Source organism: Antechinus flavipes, chromosome 1 (assembly GCF_016432865.1).
Source record: "Antechinus flavipes isolate AdamAnt ecotype Samford, QLD, Australia chromosome 1, AdamAnt_v2, whole genome shotgun sequence".
Classification (NCBI taxonomy): Eukaryota; Metazoa; Chordata; class Mammalia; order Dasyuromorphia; family Dasyuridae; genus Antechinus; species Antechinus flavipes.
The window spans coordinates 145,177,191-145,200,492 of NC_067398.1; the positions used below are offsets into that span (position 1 = coordinate 145,177,191).

Here is a 23,302-nt window from a genome sequence, read left to right on the forward strand (position 1 = left end):
GTTGCATAAGAGTAGTGATCTTTAAACAGGTTAACCAGTCAGTCCTATCTTTTGATAGTATATAGCCAAATTAACTAGTAGCTTGAAAACTGTATTGGAGTAATTCTTTTAGTTCTTTTTGTTTCAGAATTGTATAAGACATAGGAAAAGAGAATGTGGAAAACAAGATTAGCTTTAAGTGTTGAATTAGGAAATTTGTTGTTAACAGTTTAGTAGAAAGTAAGATAAACCTAGACTGGCTCTCCAAATATTCATGCTGTATATAAAATGCTTTGTATATGATATTGTTGAACATTTATTAATGATAGTAAGTCACAAGTCTTTGGTATTTTTCTATTTATCCTCCATGGATTTTGCTAATTTTAACCACTCTTTGCTCGTAAATTTGTAAATCCCCCCAAAAGTTTTCCTTAAAAGAGTTTTACTACTCTTAGGACAATTAGCAACCTATTTTTGTTTCTCTTTAAAATGTAATCTTCTCTTGTTGGGTTTTCTTGGGGTCTCTGGAGGCAGCCTTCCTTTCAGATCAATAATCACCACACAAGTAGCCAGGGGTTAAAGTCCAAATCCTTTATTGTCTCTTTCCAAGTCTTGTCTCCTTTCTTGGGGCCTGGTTAGCTTTCTTATAGTCCAGATCCTTTATTATCTCCTTCCTGAGGCTGGGCAACTTTCTGGAGAGCCTTTCAGTCAGGCCTTGGTTCCGAGAGCTTGAGCTCCCAACTGCCTTCTCTGGCTTTTGAATCTCCCCGACTGAATCCTGGCTGAGGCTCATAGCTTATATATGCTCTCTTATCAAAGGTGTGTATCTTGTAGAACTATAATAAGCACTAAGTACTTGTACTGAACTAGAGAACTGTTAAGCACCATGCTAAATTAGATAACTATTGTCTCTATCAATTCCATGCCACTTAGCACCTTGTTTCAAGTTCTGGCCCATAACAAAAATGAGTATTTCTTTTTTAAGATTATTGATGTCTAGTAAAATGTTATATTTTCTCCAGCTAGATTTTAATACATAAAATTTAATGATAATAAAATTTCAAAGCAGTTTTTTATTGTATTCTTTTCTGGACATGTTCTCTTATGAGAACAGGCAGAAATAGAATATGTTTGGGGGAAGAATTGATTATACTTTCATGTAATGAATTTACTTGTATTTTCACTTTGTTAGATATCCTGTCAACTATATCTTTGCACATTGTTTGTCACTTAAGCCTGATATCTTCTCCTTACCTTGACCTCCTAATTTTCCCTTCCTTCAATTTTGAGCTCAAATCTCACCTTCTAAAATAGATCTCTCCTAAGATCCTCAACTTTTCTCTCTTGAGATTTCTCCCCATTTAATCTGTTTATAGCTTTAAAATTTTTAATTGATATTTTTTTGGTTTTATATCACTTTAGTTTCTCCCTATCTTTCTCCTACCTCTAAGAAAACAATTTGCATAAAACACAGAATTTTCTACTCAGTATGTATCTTGTACGTATCCAATTATTTAAATGTCATTTCTCTCTTTAGTTTGTGAACTTCTAAGGGGATATTTTTGCCTTTCTTATATTATTAGTATGGAAGCTAGTATATACTAAGTGCTTTACAAATACTTTTTGATTAGCTGATTTAAGTAGGTTGGATTTTTAACAATATGTTCAATGTGAACATAATAAGATCAATGTATCCTAATAGTGAACTGTTTATAATTTTAATTATAAATAAGCCAAGTCCATCACAATTGATCCTCACAATCAAAATTGTTCTTGCTGTGTATAATATTCTCTTTTGTTCTTAGCAATAGTTTTTATATGTTTTTCTAGCCTTTTCTAAAGTCAGTCTGCTCGACATTTCTTATAGACCAGTAATCTTCCATTATATTCATATATCATAACTTCCTCAGCCATTTCCCAACTGAGGGAAACTTGGTTTCCAGTTCCTTACCACTACAAAAGGGACTGCTACAAACATTTTAGCACATATGGGTCTTTTTACCTTTTTTATGATCTCTTTGGGATACAGACCCAGTAGAGACACTTCTGTATCAAATGATATACACAATTTGATAGCCCTTTGGACATAGTTTCAAATTGTCCTCCAGAATGGTTGGTTCAATTCACAATTCTACCAACAGTATATTAGTGTCCCAGATTCCCCACATCCCCTCCAACATTTATCATCTTTTCCTGCTATCTTAGCCAGTCTGAAAGGTATAAAGTGGTATCTCAGATTTTTGTTAATTTGTATTTCTCTAATAGTAATTTGGAGTATTTTTTCATATGATTAGAAATGGCTTTAATGTCTTCATCTAAAAAGTGTTCATATCCTTTGATCATTTATCAGTTTGGTATGGCTTGTATTCTTGCAAATTTGGTGACTTTTATTCTTATAAATTTCAATCAGTTCCTTAAATATCTTAAAAATGAGATCTCTATCAGAAAAACTCCCTCTAAAATTTTTTCCAAGGTAACTATATCTTTTTTAATCATATTGGCATTGGTTTTGTGTATGCAAAATCTTTTTCATTATATGTAATCAGATTTGTCTTTATATTCTGTAATCCTCTTCATCCCTTATTTGTTCAGGAATTTTTCCTCTATCCATAAGATCCATAGATGATAATACTAATACCTAACTTTGTATGGCATTTTAGGGTTTGTAAAGTGTTTTACATGTTCTCATTTTATTCTCACCAACAATGCTGTGAAGTAGGTGTTTTTATTATCCTGATTTTACTGAAAAGGATACTAAGGCTATGAGAGATTAAGTGACTTGTCTAGGATTCAGAGCTAAGTAGTATCTGAATCAGGATTCAAACCCAAATCTTCTGGACTCTCAAGTCCAGCACTTTACCCACTCTTCCTTCTGGCTGCCTCTAAAACTCTATATTAGAAAGGTAATTTCTTTATGCCTCTAATTTCTTTATTATTGATCTTTTACTTCGGAAGTTCAAAACCAAACTCATTTTCCTCCCCATATCTTTCCTTTTCCAAACTTCCTCAGTACTGTTAAGGATACCAACATCATCCTAAATTACCCAGGTATGGAGCTTAGGTGTCTCCCTCAGCTGTTTACTCCCTCCTCTCCTTCCCCATCTCTCCCTTCCTTCCCTTCTCCCCTTTTCTTTTTCTCTTTCTCCCTCATTAGACTTTGAACTCCTTGAGAGCAGGCATTATTTTTTGCCCTTTGTTTAGGCAATAGCATTTAGGCACACTGTTTAGTGTATGTAGGCACTTAATAAATACTTCTTAATTGTTATTCTATTAAGTCATTTATCCATTTGGAACTTATTTTAGTATTTGGTGTAAGTTCTTGCTTTATATGTAATTCCTGTCAGACTGAAAATTGTTTCTAGTAATCCCAGCAGTTTTTGTTGAATAGTGTGTTTTTACTCCAGGAATCTGGAGACTTTAGATTTTCTAACCACACTAGAATACATTTGTTTGCTTCTGTATGTTATATATCTCATTTCTCCACTTATGTAACCAGTACCAAATAGATTTATTGATTTCTACTCTGTATTGTAATTTGAGGTCTCTTATTGCTAGTTCCACTTTGTTCCCTATTTTTCATATTTCCCTTTTATTCCTCCAGATGAATTTCACTATCATTTTTTCCTAGTTTTACAAGTAGTCATTTAATGATTTGAACCAGCATTAAATAAATTAATTAACGTTGGTAGTATCGTCATTTTTATTATATTGGCTCAACCTAGTTATAAGCATTTAATATTTTTCTGATTATTTAACTTTTACTTTATTAAAGTGTTTTGTAGTTATATTCACATAATTCCTATATCTTGGTAGATAGTCATCTAAGGATTTTGCATTTTATCATACACTGTAGTTATTTTAAATGAAATTTTCCTTTTTATCTTTCTATTGGATTTTGTTGGTAATATACGAAATTGCAACTTTGCTAATTGCTATTTTAAAGTGAATGTTGCATTTATATTGGCTATGTTGTTCCATTTTCGTTATATGTGCTCTCCACAATCATTCTGATATTTATTATTACCTGTGTGATCTTGAATGATTCCTTTAGCTTCCTTGGATATATCTATATCTTTATACAGCTGCAAAAAAGGAGGTTGGATTGGTTGATCTCCAAGGTCTCATATAGCTTATAAGTCTTAGTATACTATTGCATTAGTACAAGGTAAAATAATGAACAACTCTAGCAGTGGTAGAATAGAACTAATCTGTGAAGCCTTGCTAAAATTCAGTTGATAATTCTGACTGGGAAAAGAAAAAAGGATGTTTAAGTTATTAAAAATTGTACCCTTTCTCTCACATATACACACACACAGATGTGCAGCCCATATTAGCCTTTTATTATTTTTCAGATGCAAATCCTGTCATCCTTCTTGTATTTTTTTACTGGTTCTGTTGTCCTCATGTCTGGACATACTGCCCTCCTTCCTTACTTACTTTGTACTACTTAGAACATTCACTTAAGTATTCAAGTGCCACCCTCTGCATTTGCTGATCTCCTTCCTATTTTCCCTGATAAATGTAAGCACCTTAAAGACAGGGAATTTTCATTTTTGTCTCTGTTTCTCTAGTATATGATGGCACTTAATGAATATTTGTTGGATGATCAAAGTTTTCTTGTGTATTAAAGGAAGAGCATAGTTGAGATAACCTTTAAGCTACCTTTCATCTTCCACATTCTCTGAACTCACAAATGACTTTTTCAATGTGTCTTTGTGAATTCAAGATAGGAATTTAGATCAGTTAAGCATTCAGCTGTCTTTGTTTTCACAGGCTAAATCTTTCCATCTAAATCTTACCCTCAAATTCAATAATTCTGTGATACCAAAAGCAAATAATTTTAACTTTCTTGAGCACCACAAGAATGAACACCACAAAATCTTTGAAGACTTCAATGATGTATCAAACTTAGAATAGCAGGAATATTTAAACAAAAATTCAGTCTAGTTTTTTCCTTTGCAACAAGGTAACATATTCTAAACAAATAATATTCAAATATCAAAAAAAGAATAATTGAATAACAAATTAACCCTATTAAAATAACTGGTAGCTTCTTCACAATAATACATTGTTAATATTGGTTTCAAGATTGGTAGTTCAATGAACAATGTTCTTTTCCCAAACTAACTGTGGTATGTTCTTTTCACAGTGTACTGTGAAACAGTATCCCAGACATTATTCTTTGCTAATCTAATTACTTTCTTTTTTGCAGTACCAGTTTCATTTGAAAGAGGATCACATATTATATTTTATTATTTTGTTTTTATAGAGAACTAATGATAGCATATTAAATACAAATTTCATACGTATGTATGTATATAAAAAACATAACAGTTGTAAAAAAATTTTGTTTCTTATTTACTGAACAGGCACAAATCGTCACATAACCTTTCCCCATGTTTCTGTGTAGAACATTGTGTTCATTGTAATTAGAATTGCATTGAACAACCAGTTTCCTAATTAGATGATGTCATTATTGCTGCCATATTTCAGTTTCAATGCATTTCAGAATTGATTTTAGTAAAACAAAAGTACTATATTCAAGTCAAGTTAGTAAATTTGTCAATTGAAGGACAATGAAATCTCACACTTTAGTATGTATTTTTCTTTTAAAATATTTTATTTATGAGGTATCTAGGTGACACAGTGGATATAATAAGAGCACCAGCCTTGGAGTCAGGAGGCCTCAGATACTTAATACATTCTCACTGTGTGACCCTGGTCAAGTCACTTGCCTCACAAAAGGAAAAATAATAATAAATATTTCATTTATATCTTTTTAACATAATATTTATTCCCACATGTCCTTTTCCCATCTCCTATTCAGAGAACATCCTTTGTAACAGAATAAGAAAGTTTTTTGTTTTCTTTTTTAAATTCAACATTGTTAGCTTTCATGTAGTTGTTCATAGTTTACAATTCTTTGGAGAAATATTCATATCCTTTGGCCATTTATCTGTTAGGTAATGGCTCTTGTCTTGTATAGTTGTATTGGTTTCCTGTATATCTTAGACGTCCTACCCTTATTGTAGAGCTTTAATATGAATACTCATCCTCTGACCCCATCAGCAGCAAACCTTTATTTTAGTTATTTTGATTTTGTTGCAACAAAAGATTTTCAATGTGATGTAACCTTTTTTTAAAAGTTTTTATTGATATCTTCTCTATTTTACGTCATCATAGTTATCCCAAGTACTCTTCCTCCCAGATAAATGGTATTATTTAAAAGAGATGGAAAAAACCAGCATAACTGATCAATACATTGAAAAAGTTTTGTAACAGCTTTAGACCTCTCTCACCTCCACAAAGACGTAGGTTAGGGGTATTTCCTCTTAGCTCTTCATTTAGGTTCTACTTAGTTTTTTATAATTTTGTTAAATTCATCTTTAATTTAATTGTCTTTCCATTTACATTGTTGTCATTGGGTACATTCTTGGCTCCTCTTACTTTGTTCTGTACCAGTTCATCTTTAGGTGTTTCTCTTGTTTTCATCATTTCTTTTAGCATAATAGTATTCGGAATTTGATTTTGATAAAAATTTAACTTGCAGTGATCTTTGCCTTTTCAAACAGAAATATCTGAAAAACTAAGTATTCACTAAAACATTACTGTGTAAGCAAATGGAAATTGTGTCCTTGCAATGACTCTGCATTTGAGTCCATTCTTTTAAAATGGGTACTACATAATATAAGGATATTTTATTGCTTCTTGAATGTATAAAAATACATAATTATCCTTGCAAATGAATAAGATTTACTAACAAAAGTAAATTAAATAATAATAAGGGATGAGTAATAAAGGCAAATAAGGGGAAAATAATGGAGGAGGAACTCTGACAAATCTATTTGAGTTATTCAAAATCTATATTGATGGCCCACATTGCTTGCTTACTTAATTGGCATTTAGCTGAAGGGAAAGTCATTTTTTGAAATGGGAGCAGAGCTTGGTATTTGTCAGGTTTCTCCTTTTCATTAAACTCCAATAAATAATCTGTGTTACTAGCTTCTTGGATTACAAAACTTGTGGAATTATGACAAGAATTTACCATTTGTAATGGAAGATAAACGTTTTTTCTGATTTTTCAAAAAAAAATAGAGATTAATATTGAAATATTAATTATCTAGTTAAGTTGGGAATTTCATTAAGAAGAACTTTTAGATCATTTATAGAATATATAAAATAACATTAAAATCTTTCAAATTTTTCCCCTTTGCTTCTAAAATATCTTTTAAAATATATAAACCTCTGATCTTTCCTCCTTCCTTTCACATTTCTTTGCCAATGGCAAAAGTATAGATTTTGTCTTCAATTTGTAACAGATGTACAACTATCTCTGTAACCCACAGTCATAATGTTTCCTATGTTCAGAACCAGCAAGTAGTAAAACTGTAGGAGATGACATTATTCTATAAGTTCTCCAAAGAAACTAAATTAATCACCTCTGCAGTGTAGATAGCTGCTACCTTCATGCTGTCTGAAAAGAGTGAATTTGAAACTTTAATTTTAACAGTAAGCAAAAGTGATACATCAGAGTTAAAAGCTTCCCTTGGGAGAAGCTATGTTGCTGAGAAAAATGTAAAGAGAGGCAGTTGAACATTTCCTGTGTTGAATTTGTTGTTTTTGGAAGTAAGAGAGGAGGATGAGCACAAGTATAACATTGTTAATGGTTTTCTTCCATTGAACATGTAGCCATAGATCAGCAGAACATTAGCCGAGCAGTGTTGGTTAATGTAAAGAGCATAGTAGTTAGTCAGTAAACCTGCTTTTGAGTCCTAGATAGTGTCTGGCATCTGGGTAACTCTGGATCAATCACTCTGGCCTGTAGTCTTTTCATATGCAAAATGATGGGATTGGACTAAAAAATGCTCTCAGCTCTAAATCTATTATCCTATACAGTACTGAGTAAAGATTATTCGGTCGATTTTTATATTAATATTTTTGTATTTAAAGATTTTTAAATGATAAGGTATAGTACACTCAAAGGCTAGAAGTCTATGGAAAGATTTAATTTTATTCTTTTAAAAATTTTTTCTTTCAGTATGGCTGAAAGGTGTCAGTTTGAGATAGAGATCCTCACAGGCAGGGTGTTTGTAGTGGAAAGTACCTTGAGTTCTTAGTTTCAAAAACTTGGATTCAAATCCTGTCTCTGTTACTTACTATTATTGGGACTTTTAGCAATCCACTAACTCCATTTATTGTTTCTCTTATGGTCTTTTCTTTTATTCTAATTCTAAGCATGGGGCTTAAAATTAAAATTCTAATTAATTTAAAAACTAAGCCATAGGTGTTTTAAGTTTTTCTCTTGTGTTTTTGTCCTGTATATCTCAACTGAAAAGCAAAAAATAGAATGTTTTGGGATGCATACTTCATCTGTATTCCTACCCTGCGATTCCTGTTTACAAAGAAATTGTAATAGAACAAAAAGCTCTGACTTTTAACTAAGTTTCTGTTAAACACACACACTCTCTTAATTACTTATTATCTTTATGATCCAAATATAATTCTCTTCTTGGCTTTTGAAGCCCTGCACTTAGTCACTAACTACTTTTGCAGTCTTTGCTTAAATCCCCTCCTAGTATTTCATGATTCATCAATACTACTTCTTGCTGTTCTTCGCATATAACATTCCCATCTATCTTCCATTCCTTGCACTGATTACCCCTCATTCTTAGAATGGTCTCCTTTCTCACTTCTACCTTTTGTCTTCCTTTTAGACCCAGCTCAACTTCTACATTATGCAGGAAGGAGGTCTTCCCTAGGTCCCAGCCCCCACTTCACCTCTCATCCCAGCTGTTAGCAACTTTTGTCTGAGATTATGTAGCATTTATACTTTCTGTACTATGTATGTACATAGTTGTTTATATGTTTTCTCCTGTTAGAATATGAACTTCTTGAAAGCAAGGCAATGTTTTTGTTTTCTTTGTATCTCCAGAACTCAGCACAATACCTGGCAAAGATGTGCACTAAGTGCTATTTAGTTCTTTGTTGAATGGCTGACTGTAATGTTTCTGTTGCAGTTAGTTCTGTCCTCCTAAATAAAAAGATTTTAAACTTTGGGATTAACTTGATCTCTTCACTGTCCTTCACTTCACACCCCATTTTGTGTAGTCAGTTGCTAAATCTTACCAATTTGATATACATATCTCTTGAATCTTTGCTCTTCTTTCTATTGCCACTCTTAAACCCCTTATCATTCCTCACTGAAACTATTTTAATAGCTTTCTGATTTACCTTTCTACCCCCAAAGATATATACACAACTTCTACTGTCTACCTTTTCTAAATCATATTTAGTTTAATAATAGATCATCTAAGATTCAGGAATCTAAATATATCACTTATCTGTTCTGGAAGATAGAATATAAACTTCTCAGGCATTTAAGGCAATTCACAGTTTGGGTCCAACCCTATTTCATATTCATTCTTTTCACAATTCAACATTTTAGTCTAAACTGGGCAAATAATTCCCCAAACTTGGTGTTCCAATTCCCACCTCCATTTCTTCACCCAAATTGTCCCCTGTTTATTCATTCCATATCTTTGCCATTTTGGAGTTTTCTTACCTTACTAAAAAAGTTCAGGTGCTATCTCCATGAAGTCTTCCTTGATTTTCCCAATTATTAATGCTTCATCTTTCCTCAGAATATCTGGTATTAATTCTGTGTTTGTGTACACACATATGCACACATGCACGCACAGACACTGTTTACCTGGTACAATTTATGTGGAGCTGTTTCGTTATCTTTAAATTTTTAACAAGAAATAACTTTGTTTTCCTTGGAGAGAGATAATTTTGAAAAATTATACTTTGATAATAAATTTAAAGTAGCTAACAAAGATTGATTAGGCAGTTAAATATTTAAAACATTTGCAATTATAAACAATAAGGTTTACAAATGTGGTGGGATTGAAGAATCTTAAAAAGCCATATATCACACGCAAAAATGCACATGTTTGTAAAGCCAGTAGTTATGGTTAGGAAAAATTTTTTTGTAATCTCTTTTCATGCTAGAGAACCATGCTTAGTAAATACTTTGTTGTGTTGTGATTATGAATCTCCAAACTTTAGTTCTTCAAAATATTTTTAGATACTCCTTCCACTAATAGTAATTCCTTTTTGTTTACATCTATAAGCGTAAATGGGAAGGTATTCTAAATCATTAATAACCAGAAAAAATGCAAATTAAGACAACTCTGAGATAACAACCAGTATACAACTCTAAGATTATCTAAAATCTGAATGTTGGAGGGGATGTGGGAAAACTGGGACACTAATTCATTCTTGGTGGAATTGTGAACCGATTCAACCATTCTGGAGAACAGTTTGGAACTATGCCCAAAGAGCTATCAAACTGTGCATACCCTTTGATCCAGCGGTGTTTTTACTGGCTTGTATCCTAAAGAGATCATAAAGGAGGGAAAGGGACTCATGTGTGCAAAAATGTTTTGTGGCAGCCCTCTTTATAGTGCCTAGAAACTGGAAATTGAATGGATGCCCGTCAACTGGAGAATGGCTTAATAAATTGTGGTATATGAGTGTTATGGAATATTATTATTCTGTAAGAAATGACCAGCAGGATGATTTCAGAGAGGCTTGGAGAGACTTACATGAACTAATGCTAAGTAAAATGAGGAGAATCAGGAGATCGTTATACATGGCAACAACAAGATTATACGATGATCAATTCTGATGGACATGGATCTTTATGATTCACACTAGTTCCAGTTGTTCAGTAATGAAGAGAATCAGTTACATCCAGAGAGAGAACTATGGGAAATTAGTATGGACCACAACATAGCATTTCCATTCTTTCTATTTCTGTTTGCTGGCATTTTTGTTTTTTTCCTTTCTTTCTAGATTCAATTTTTCTTGTGCAGCAAGATAACTGTATAAATATGTACACATATATTGTATCTAACATGTACTTTAACATGTATTGGACTACCTGCCATCTAGGGGAGTGTGTGTGGGGGAAGTAGGGGAAAAGTTGGAACAGAAGGTTTTGCAAGGGTCGGTGTTGAAAAATTATCCATGCATATGTTTTGTAAACAAAAAAATAATTTTTTAAAAAGTATATTGATATTAAGAAAACTATAATTAGAGAAAATTCCTTAAATAATCTGATAATTACATAGTACATTCTAGAGCCAGACAATAAACATTTTAAAAAATTATCTGCTACTACTATTTTGGGAAAATATGGGAAATGAGAATTGAATATATTTTAAATTACATGTATATAGTGAATCAGGATCTTTCCCTTTTTCAGCTGAAAATCTACTTTAAATGATTGGAATAGTTGAGGGAAAATTGATGGTAAGGAAAAATACAACCAAAGGGTCCTGAAATAGACAACTCTAAGTTTTTCAGGAATGTGTTATAAACTCATGATGTTATATCTCGATCAATTAGTTGTTTGTTTTTTTGTTTTGGTTCTACAAACACTAGTTGTATAGGTCTATACAAAAACACCTAACTTCTTGTGTATCAAGCAGTTCTTTAGGACTACTGACTGTATGGTCTGCCTTGGTAGAAAGACTTTGGCAAGTGATTTTCCCATCTTGGTTAGATCAAGGGTTCAGAAGAAAACATGGAGAAAAATGACTTGGAGAAAGTTCAGAAGATAACCACCAAAATTTTGGAATTTTAATAAATAACTCTGAAGAGTGAATGAGACAGGGAGGAGAGAGAGACATTTATCTAGTGCTTGTTTTGTGTAGTGTGGCAAATACTAGGAAAAGTTAACTCTCCCTTTCTCTATGGAAGTCATATTCTAGTGGAGTAGACAGTAAAAATAGAAGGTGTTGGCTTTAAGTTAGAAAAGTCTCGTTTTCTGTGGGATGAAGCAACAAAGCAGACTGTAATCTTTTTTAATGTTATTTCTGTTGATAAAATCCTATCATTTTTTGATGTTGGACCATTTGATGATGCTGGAGATTTTGGTAGCAGGAACTGTATTTTTTCTGGGTCTTCAGCAGCTATGGAAAGAGCAGTTGCCAGATTACATGCCCAGAAGTATTGTGTCCTGGGATGATGGCTTCAGGGGCTACTTTGAAAACAATGATACTACCAAAGCTCTTGGATTCAGGATCTCTGAACTGTCTTTTTGGAGTCTAAACTGCAATGATACTCAAAGTGGTGGGTAGTGACAGTTTGATTTGTCTAACATAGACTCTTTACTGTCTATCCTTTAAGGCTGGCTTCCCTGCCTCGTGGGTGGTAGTTGGGTATTTATTGTATTTATTTTGTTGTATTTATTTTAGCTTGAAGATGAATATTTTAAAATATATTAAATAAGAATGTTTCCACTGAAAAGGGCAATGAAGGTCTGACTTTAAAATTGTTAAGGAGGAAATTGTGGATATATTAGCAAGGATTTCCCCAATATAAATTTTGAGAAAAACCAGTAAAAGATTTTGAACTCTTCTGGATATTTTTGGATAAAGAATAGATCATTAGACTATCTTTCTGGGAGTAGTTTAAAGTGTTTTTATTTTGAGCCAGAAAAATGGATTAATTGACTTAGATTTCTTTTAGTCCTAAAATATTTTTACCAGTCCTTGACATCTTCACAAGAATATTAGAAGGGGGAAGGAAAATACATTAAAATTCACATTTATAGCTACTGCTACTTGATAACAATCTCTGGCTATCAAGGATCAAATGAGATAACTAAATTGCTTGACAAAGTACTATGTAAATGCTAGTTGTTGTTTTTATTTTATTTAAGGTTTTAGTTAATATATTTTGTTTTTATAATACAAACACAAATTACTTCTACTTCATGAAAGTTCTTTTGTAATAAAGTAAAACTCATCTAAAAGTGTATTCAATACATTATAATATCTCCCACGTACTTTAAAAAATTAATAGAATTCTTTATTATCCTCCCATTCCCTAACTCATTGAAAAAGAAAAAGAGAAAAATAAATTTCTTGTAAATAATCAAATAAAATAAGTTCCACCAGTCGGTATATTCTGCTTCTCTGATAAAAACAGATATTCTATATCCTGAATCTATCATCTCTTTATGTTTCATCATCTGTTCTTCACAATCATGAATAGTTGTTATATTAATAGATCATAGTTCACATTGTTGTCATGATTTTGTTTGATTTCATCCATTAGTTTATTAAAGTCCTCAAAATTGTTCGTTTTCCTAATATTGATGTTATGGTTTAAATCATTTTTCTGGTTCTACTCCCTTCATTGTGCCTCAGTTCATATAAGTCTTTCTGAAAATAATGTTTTTCTCATTTCTTATAGTACTTCATAATTTTCATGTACCATGATTTATTCAGTCATTTCTCATTTTTTGGACATCCTCTACATTCTAAGTTTTTTTGCTCATTTGTTTGTTTCGTTCCTTTTTGTGATGTTTTGGTTTTTTGCCACAACATAGTTACTGTGGTATTTTTGTTGATTAAAAACTTGTCCTCATTGATCTCTTTGGATTTTGGCCTAAGAGTGGTAAAGATAGATTAAAGGATGTACTGTTTGATAACTATCTTCTGTAACTCAAGATTGCTTTCCACAGTGGTTATGTTCCTTCACAAGTCCACCAGTGGTTCGTTATTGAGCCTATTTCCCCCCAGCCTCTTTTTTAGGGTCATGTTTACTACTGAAGATGAGAGGTAAAATCTCAGAATTGCTTTAATTTTTATTTCCCTAATTAGTAGTCATTTGGAATATTGTTTTTAAAATATGGCTCTACAGAGTCTGAGCTTTTTCTTTTCCTCTTACTAATTATCTATTCATTATCTTTAGACTGTCAGTTGGGGAAAGAGTTTGGTGTTTTGTTTTTTGTTTTTTGTTTTTTTTTAATAACTTTATATCAGTGTCCTATATGTCTTGGAAATAGGATCTTACCAGAGAAATTTCCTGCAAAGATTCTCCTCATCCTATTTGTTTTCCTTTTATTCTTTGCTTTCTTAGGTTTGTTTGTACAAAAACTTTATGTAACCAGAATTATCCATCTTTTTGTAATCATCACTATTCCTTATTTACTCACAAATATTTCTCCTATCATGGATCTAATGAGTAATGTTTTAAAATTTTTCTTCAATTTCTTTATGATATGATTTTTTACTATCTTATGTTACACATTCATTTGGAATTTTAATTTCTGTTTTATGATATTATCTAAAATCTAGCAGAACCAGTTCCTTTTTATTATTTTACTATTTTATTATTTCTCTTAAGAGTCTTAACACATTCCTCCTTTATGTTTATTTCATTATTATTTTTTAATTCTGTAAAGTAATCCTTTGAAAGTTTGATATGGCATTGAATAAGTCAATTTAGGTAATATTGTCATTTTATATTGTGTTACCTACTCATGAACAATTAATATTTTCCCAATTATTTAAGTATTTATTTCTGTAAACAGTTGTTTGTACTTTTTGGAACACAAGTTTTACAACTGTGGATGTTAAACTATCTTTGCATGTATTTTGAAAAATAAAAAAGCTATTAAAACAGTTGTTATATTTATATAGTTCTTGTGTATGTATATCTTAGAAGAAAAATTTTTAAGTATTTTATACATTCTGTAGTGATTTCAAATGGGATTTCTCTTTCTGTCTCTTCCTATTGAATTTTATTAGTGCTACATAGAAATACTAAGGTTTATCTGGATTTATTTCATTTTCTGTCTTGTTAGTTTACTGCGGTTATTAATTTTATTAGTTGATTCATTAGGGTTTTTAAGTATACTATCACATTCTAGCTTTTAAAACTAATTTTTTTAAAGGTATAATGAAATGAGATGGAAACAACTTTGACTTTTGAAAGATTTTATTTTATGATATCATTCCTTAATATGGTATCCCTTTTCTCAATCACCAGCAATCTTGGAGAGCTAATCTTGTCTACCTGAATAGTTTGGTAATTTAGATATTGCATAAAGGGTACACACAGATGGGTTAGCTGTCTACATAGCTGTTCTTTTTTGTATATACTTAAGTAATAAAATATTTATGCAGTTTGGCAAGCTAATTCTACAACCTAGGTTGATAGAACAGCTGTATTGCTGTTTCCCATGTGGCCTGATTCTCTTTTTAATCTTCTGATTTTTTGCAATTGAAGATTTATGAAAGCAGTGGTTCATATAGTAGCAGGTAATATTGAAAGTCCCTTAAATTAATAGTAAAGAAAAGTACTCAGCTAAGTCTTCTCATTCTCCCATATTTTCCAAAATCTTAGAAATAGTTATATTGTCTGCATTGTAGAGCTTTATAAATACCACATGTTAAATTTTCTATCATTCTATCAGATGTGTAAACTCATTTCACAATTGCTCAAATAACATATTCTTAGAAAACTGAGATATTTATAATTTGAGATATTTTGCATTTTGACATGTCTTGATTTGAAATAATCCAGTAGTAATTGGATGTGTTTCTAAGCACTTTTTTTTAGGGGGGGGTGGTGATTAATGTAAAACATATAAATTCTGATTTTCTTCAATAGACTGTTTCAACAGAAATTAAGTAAAGTTTTCTTGAGCTAAAGATGTTAATTGTTTTTCGATTATCTTATCAGATACTCCTGTCAACCAAGAATATTCATGTGGCATCTATCGGTTTTTGTTTTTTTTTTATAGGTGCTCCTGATCCAACAGCAGGTGCTAGTATAGATGACGAAAACTGCTGGCACTTAGATGAAGAACAGGTTCAAGAACAGGTTAAACTCTTCCTTTCCCAGGGTGGGTACCATGGATCAGGGAAACAGCTTAACTTGCTCTTTGCAAAGGTAAGGGTTCTACAAAAACTACAGTAAAATTGTAATCCACATGTTTAGTTGTCTTAATTTTTTTTATAGATACAGATTCAGAGTTATTGACTATCCTTAAACTGTCTTAGCTTAGTTGGGTGACTTAGTTTAAGACTTAGATCATTTTTGTCTTAGGTCTTCATTTATAGAATTGTGATGATTTGTATATATATTGAAGAAGTCATGAGTTCATTATCATTTTCCTCAGTTTTTCATTGTATCATGAGCCAATGTCAGTATGCTTTTCATAGCAGCTCATCTGTGCTTTCTCATTCTCTGTATTTCTTAAACTTAATACCCCCTAAATGCTTCAAAGGGAATGACTTAAAGCCCTGGAAATTTTTCCCTTTTACCTTTTTCTGGAAACCTGTACGGTAGCCATGTTATCTGTCTTTTATCTCTTGCTTTCACTCTATTACTGGCTCACTTCCTTTTCAGAATGTGCATTTCCTAGAGATTGTTTTTGTTGTTTTTGTCATATGTACTATGCCTAATTTTTAATCTAATGTTTTATTCAGTGATTTCCTATTTGAGTAGAAGTGCAGCACTTATTTTAGTAAGCATTGCTTTTCTGTCCCAAGTTAACTTGTCAGAAATTTTTTGTTTTTTGTATTTTCCTCTCACACTAAATAAAAGAATTTTTTAAAAAGTATTTTTAAATAATATTTATTCTTTCATCAAAAATTTATGGATCAGAAAGACATTTTTTAATTTAACTTAATTTAAATTTCATTAATGCCTTACATCATACCTGTTTAGTTGTGTAGGAAGTTTGTTGTACCAAGCTCCAAAAGAGAGCAACTGAATAATATTCTTTCTAATACTACTAAACTAGTAAATTCTACCTCCTTTTTCATTAGATAAAAATCCAATTTTATTCCAATTCCAGATTTATTCCAGATTCCAGTATCATTGGAATCACAACTAAATTTATTCATTGAAAATGAACAATTTCATTTCCTTGGTAAATTTGTTAACTTGTATTTGTAGTTAAGGTGATTAAAGCCATTTTTTATTCCATAGAAATGTAATCATTTCTTTTCAGACATGGTCAGGGAATGAGGTAATTAATGTTAACCCAACATTCTAATTAATAGATAGTTTAACAGCGTACACAAAGGGAATTAAAGTGTAGCAAAAATGTACTTACCTATATTTTTATTAAAATATACTGAAAATAATCATCATTCTTTACTAATGCAGAAAGAGGTTCAGTGATCTTTCAGGACATGAGTTATTATGAAAATTGGTTATCATTTTGTTTTTAGATATAGTAAAGTATTGGTGTTAGATAGTTGTGGTTAATGTGCCTATTTATAGAGCAAGTACTATACTTATGCTTTCGTTAACTTGGGAGACCTTTGGGTAGAAAACCTACTAGAAAGATAAATCCATTAACATCTTGATTATATATCTAGACAATCAATACATGTGCATTAAAAAAAATCAGCAAGATAAGTATCTATTTCTTCTAACTAGTTATGTCCTGTGGAAGGACTTATTTTCTACAGTAATAAATCTCACTGTTTTCTGGACCACTCTTGTTATCAGACAGGTGTACTTACTTTTCTTGATTTATAAAGACCCACACTCTAATTTGGCCCTTTGAGGGTTCATAGTGATCTGTGAGCAACAGGACGCCCTTCATTTTGCCCTAGAGGTGAAGCTATTGAGAAAGAAGTGATTTCAAAATCCATTTAAGATTCTTATTGTCAGCCAGTTAGGAGCTCTTCACCCCATGGCTCCCTGATGTGAATTCAGGGAAATCTTACTCAATGGGGGTTCAATCCTGAAGTTGTTTCTCTGTTACCTTCACCTTTAAGAACTTATGCTCCTGTCTGAGAAATTTGTTGCTTTATTAAACATTTTGCCTTTCCTTCTCTCCCTTTGTACTCCACAAAGAGTAAGAGTTTAACAAAAATTCTCCTTTCTCTCCCATCATTTTTTCATTGAAGAGGAAACAGTGTACAACTGAGCTGTAGAGTTGTTGAATATGTGACAATATTCTCCACTTTCCTAAAATGGATGTTAGCCTAATGTTCTCAGCCAAGATGTTTTCTGAGGTTCTTATATTACATTTTATTAATGTTGAATATGGTTTGAGAGAATGCTGAGAAAGAGAAGATGCTTATGGGAGAGGCCCATCTGAGCTTATCTAAGTGAGTGATTCCTATAATTGTGGTTCATGGACCTTCTGGACCATCATTCTCAACTTTTCCCATTTGCCATCGCAAAAGCTTTTTCACCTGAATTAACAGGCAGAACATTTTGTTTATTAAAGAAGCAATTAGGGAATACTTCAGTTTTTAGGATTCATGATTTCATTGGCTTGGGTACTTCCTCCAGTGAAACATATCACATGCCATCCATAGCTTTAATTAATCTTTATTGATTGTTCTGTCCTGAAAAAATTCACCATATTAAACCAATTCATTTATGAGACTTTTTTGAATTTAGCTGTGCCAGTTTTCAGGCAGCAGACATAGAATTTATCACCTCGTCATATACTTATCATTTTTCTGATTGCTTAGGGCCTTTTGGAGTTTGCTTTCTACTTGCATAGCTTTTAAGAGTACACAGAATCCTACATCCTACTTTAGCAGACTCTAGTTTGAAGGCTTTAAAAGGAAATATCTTGAGTGGATTCATAATTGAAACCAGAAGCAGAAGTGTAAACTATGTGCCTGGAAAGAGACTTCCTAGTGATGCTTCTTGGGTAGCATTTTAATTCCAGCTATGGAAATGAGGAACAAACTATTTGGAGAGTCATCATATCACTATGCCCTTTACAATAGCATGGGAAAGAGGAGTGTCTGTCATAAAAACCTTTGCCACATTTCAACAAAATAGTAGAATCATACTGAAACTTGGCTTTGGTAAAATTATATACTTAAAAATCTGCATTTGCTGCTTTACTTCTTTTTTTGTGGTTTGCTGAAGCATGAATTATATAGTTATTACTTTTATTTGAATTATAAATATGAAATTTATAAATTTACTAATGTTGAAGGATGAAGGTTCTTTCTGAGTGATGCATTCAAAGAGTGCATTTTTGTTGAATGAGTGAAATAGTTTATTTTTTTGTCCTTGTCCAAATTAGTAGAACAAAATATAAACCAAATAGTTCTGCATGAAAGTTGTTCTGATATATTTCTAATCAGTTTATATATATACACATTGATGATGTGTTAGGTACTGTGTGAGGTGCTGGAGATAAAAAGATAAAGATGAAACTAGCCCTGTCCTCAAGGAGCTTAGTCTAGCAGTGGGAAACAACATGTATGCAGACAGGTAAATACATAATAGCATTTTGGAGGTGAAGAGCATTGATAGCTGCTCTGTTAATGTTTGTAGTGGTAGAACTAGTGCAAAGCTTTATTTAAAAAAAAAAGAATTAGTCTTCCTTTTAGTGGTGTTTTTCTTGCAAATTTATTTGTAAGTGTCCTGTTTTCCTTAGGTGAGAGAGATGTTGAAGATGAGGGACTCGAATGGCGCTCGAATGTTGACATTGATAACAGAGCAGTTCATGGCTGACCCCCGTCTCTCACTTTGGAGGCAACAAGGCACTGCAATGACTGACAAGTATAGGCAGCTCTGGGACGAACTTGGTAAATATGATATTCTATAACAATTACAGTTGAATCTCTTGTATGTAACAAACACTGGGAGAGTTGAACATTTCAAGGTCAGGATTATGTAGATCTTGCTTCTGTTGTTAACTCAAGCCTTAGCTGTTTGGTCAAGAGAATAAAAGTAATGTGAATTTTGTTGTGGCATTTGGCATGGAATAAAATTGGCTTAAAAATCTCCCTTACAAATCAAGTTTCACCTATCTTAGAGAAAGTAACCGTTTAACTTTAAAATATGCCTTGTAGCTGATGGTGTTACTGATGAAGAATGACTCTAAAATTTAAAAAAAATCTGAAATCAAATTATTTAATAAGAATTTTTATTGAGCTACTGCTGATTTAGATTATTTTGGTCTTAGAGATTGAAAGGAGTCAATGAATTTTAGTTGTTGATTTCACAGATGCTTGAAGGCATTAGTGATATGTTCGAAGTTATGAGTCTGAAAAGCCTGCTAGTCATTTTCTATATAAGAAAAATATTAAACTGTTGATGGAAATTCAAGGAATCTTATAATGTGTTTTTTTATCACTTGAGAAATAAAGAACTTATATAGATTGTGTTGGATAGTGCTAAATTCCATTATTTTTCCTAAAAATCACATATCTAGGAGTCTTTAGAATACTGAATATTGAAGAAATACACCATTTAAATTATTTAAAATAGTCAACCCAAGTATATGTACTTTGAAGGATCTTTATATAGTTAGGAAACTTACTCAATTTTTGAAACAAAGAAATGTTATTCCACTAAAAAAATCAGTAAATGACATTTTATTTATACAGTGGAGCCATGATCTCATCAATTTGGGGATTCCTTCAAATAGTGAAGATCGTAATCCATCAATTTTTTTTTTCTTGCTGTGCAGCTTTTGTTTACATCCTCCCTAAATTCTTTTACAGAACACCCACAAGTTTTATTGAGGCCTTTTAGATCACTGAACCAGTACAATATTTCCTCTGTCCCTCTGATATTGCTCTCTTATTATATGATAGTCTTCCTCCTTTTTCAAAGACTGTATCACCTTTTTTACACTGCTTCTTGTGCACAAATTATTGTTAGTAACAAGCTGCATATAGCCCTTTAACACTATCTTTCCACGCCAAAACCCATGGGTTTGCTTATTCAGAGATTGTATTATTAAGTGAACCACAGTCATATAGTTTTACTGGAGGGGAATATTGGTATAAAAAAGGTGAGGTTTTGCTTCAGAGAGTATCTTGGAGGAGTTAAAAGTGAACAATTTCAAAAAAAGTTGTTTAGTCTGCTTTCTTGGTTTGATAATAGTTATATACCACCTATACTTTAAGATAATACAGAGTGCTTTATTCACAACTCCTCTGTGAAGTCAGTAATGTAAGAATTATTATACCCATTTTATATATCGGAAACTGAAGCTTTGGGAGATTAGGATGTTTACCTCTGAGTATATAGCTAATATCAGGGATTGCTTTGAATTTAGCTTCTTTGACTCCACATGGAGTCTTATATATAATACATTATGTCATCTGTCAAACAAGCCAATGGATTGTCCAACCCTATACCATTTGGACTTGATCCTTATCCTCCTCTATCTGTTTCTCTGTAGCTTTCTATACTGTTGGCTACTCTTTTTTTCCAAGTCTTGCACTTCTTTGGCTTCTATACACTATTTTCCTGATCCTTCTTTACTATCTGACTGCTTTTTTACTGTATTTTTATCTCTTTCTCCTTCATCCTTAAGTCACCTAGGATGAGTGACTTTTTTCTTCTCCATTTACACTGATTGTCTTGTAAAACCTTCCCTGATTTCCCCAAGTTCTCAGTGCTATCTCCTCCTAAAATTTTGTTGTAACTAATCTAATGAGCTCCTGAGGTTATTTAGGGAATATTTCTTTCCTAAGCCTTTGTATTCCCAAAATCTAACTTAGTATTTTGGATTGAATGAGTGCTTGGTGAATATTTGTTGACTTGAACTAGAAATAGACATTCTTCTTTCACTTCTTTCACATTCTTTTCACTTTTCCTTTGTGTAAATTATTAGTTCAGATCCTTTTGAAGGGTTGTTTGTGAGTTAAATTAACAAGACTCTATAGGATTTCTAGGCTTAATACAGTCAATATAATATCATTTATAATAAACAGTATGACCTCATCTATATGGTTCTATTGTTTTGACTATGAAACGAATGTCCCCCACAACAATAACAGATGCTTTTTGGCAATTGTGTATCATCCTATTTAATGCCTTGTTTGATATCATTAGTCAGAAGGATCATTGAATAAAGTTATGAATTGAAGTAGTTTGGATACTTTTCTTATAACTTCATTGTGGCATTTACTTTTTAATAATTAGTTTCTTTACAAGCTGTTACTGAACAGCAATATTATCTTTTCCTTTTTCCATTTCCCATTTTTTCCATGTAAATAACTTGGTGAATGGTTCAAGTTGTTATTGTTGTCATTATTCACAATTCCTTTGTGAGTTTGTTATAGTGGAAATGTGACCAAGGCTGAATCATTTAACCTCCCTGACATTTTCTTTACCTATAATAGTACTTATAATACTTACTTTAAACTGTTGTTGTGAATATCAAATGAAATAATTCCAATAAAGTACTTTGTAAACTTTAAAAGCACTATATAATTATATGTGGTTGCAACTGCCATTTTAATATTTGCTCTCACAAATCGATTATAGACAGTGGATTCAAACTAACTTCCACATTAGTAATTGGTTGTTTCCTCTTTGTTAAAATATAGTTGCTTTAATTTTTTGTGATTTTATTCAGGGTAGTTTATATATCATTCAACCCTTTAAAAATTTGATTGTTATTTTTAAAATTTGCATTTCTCTCCCTCCCAGTTTTGTTTTCAAATGCTTTTCTTTTCCCTCTTTCTCTCAGAAAGCATCCCCATATTTAAAAATAAATAAATAAATTGAATGGGGGGAAAATAGAAATAGAAAAAATCCACCAATCTAGATCCTTTGTGGAAAACACACAGGAATATTATTGCCAAAGTTTGAAATGGTCCAGATAAAGAGAAAATTTTTCAAGGAACAAGAAAAAAAATTCAGATATTCTGGAGTTATAATTAGAATTTATCAGCAACCACAATAAAAGATCGCAGGTCTTGGAATCACATCTACTGACAATCAAAAGAACTAGGCCTGTGGCCAAAAATTTCATATCCAGCAAAACTATAATATTGAATAAGAAAAAATGACATTCAGTTAATTTGCAGGTTTTCAGGACTTTCTATCAACCAAACCTGAACTTCATAGGAAATTTAACCAATAAGAGCCAATATCAAAGATCAGTTTCAAGGAACTCGGTATGGACAAATTGTTTATGTTTTTTACATGGGAAACATATATCATTTGTTTAAAATTGACATCAACAATAGGATAGCTCAAAAGAAAGATCAGGGCAGAATTAAGGTAAAAATAGTAATAATGTTATACAAATGAAACTCAGAGGAAGAATAGACACAGAGGCAGTAGAGGGAGTTAGAGGGAGGGCTTATAGTTCTGACTCAACAATGGGAATGGGTACAATAAGCTACGTTACATATATGCCATGAAGAGCATGGCGCCCTCCAAAATTTATTAAGAAATGGGGGGGGGGGGAGAATGGGTGGACAGGGAAGCAAAGCATGAGGGAAGAAGACAAGGGAAATTAAGTAATAGCAAGGGAAGTTAAAGAGCAGAATTAGAGGAAATAACAGGGATAGGAAAGGTGTGTGTATAATTGGTGGGGGAATGGTGTGTGTTTGTGTGTGTGTGTGTGTGTGTGTGTTTGTATATATGTATCTACATATGTATATATAAAATATCCTTTTCTTAACCTGCTTGAGGGAAGAGGGATGAAAGCGGGGCGGGGGTGAGAGGGAGGAGAGAATAATAAAGTAAAAAAGGTACACAGCAGAAAACAAAAGAACAA

The 23,302-nt window shown here is 32.1% G+C and overlaps 1 protein-coding gene across 1 annotated transcript in view; it reads left to right on the forward strand.

The window, feature by feature from the left end:
* ZSWIM6 (zinc finger SWIM-type containing 6) overlaps nt 1-23,302 on the forward strand; it is a 194,602-nt gene that overhangs the window by 127,149 nt on the left and 44,151 nt on the right. The window contains exons 3-4 of the mRNA XM_051991102.1: nt 15,584-15,732; nt 19,211-19,361. Of these exons, the coding sequence (XP_051847062.1) occupies nt 15,584-15,732; nt 19,211-19,361 (300 nt within the window). The remainder of the gene's footprint in view (nt 1-15,583; nt 15,733-19,210; nt 19,362-23,302) is intronic.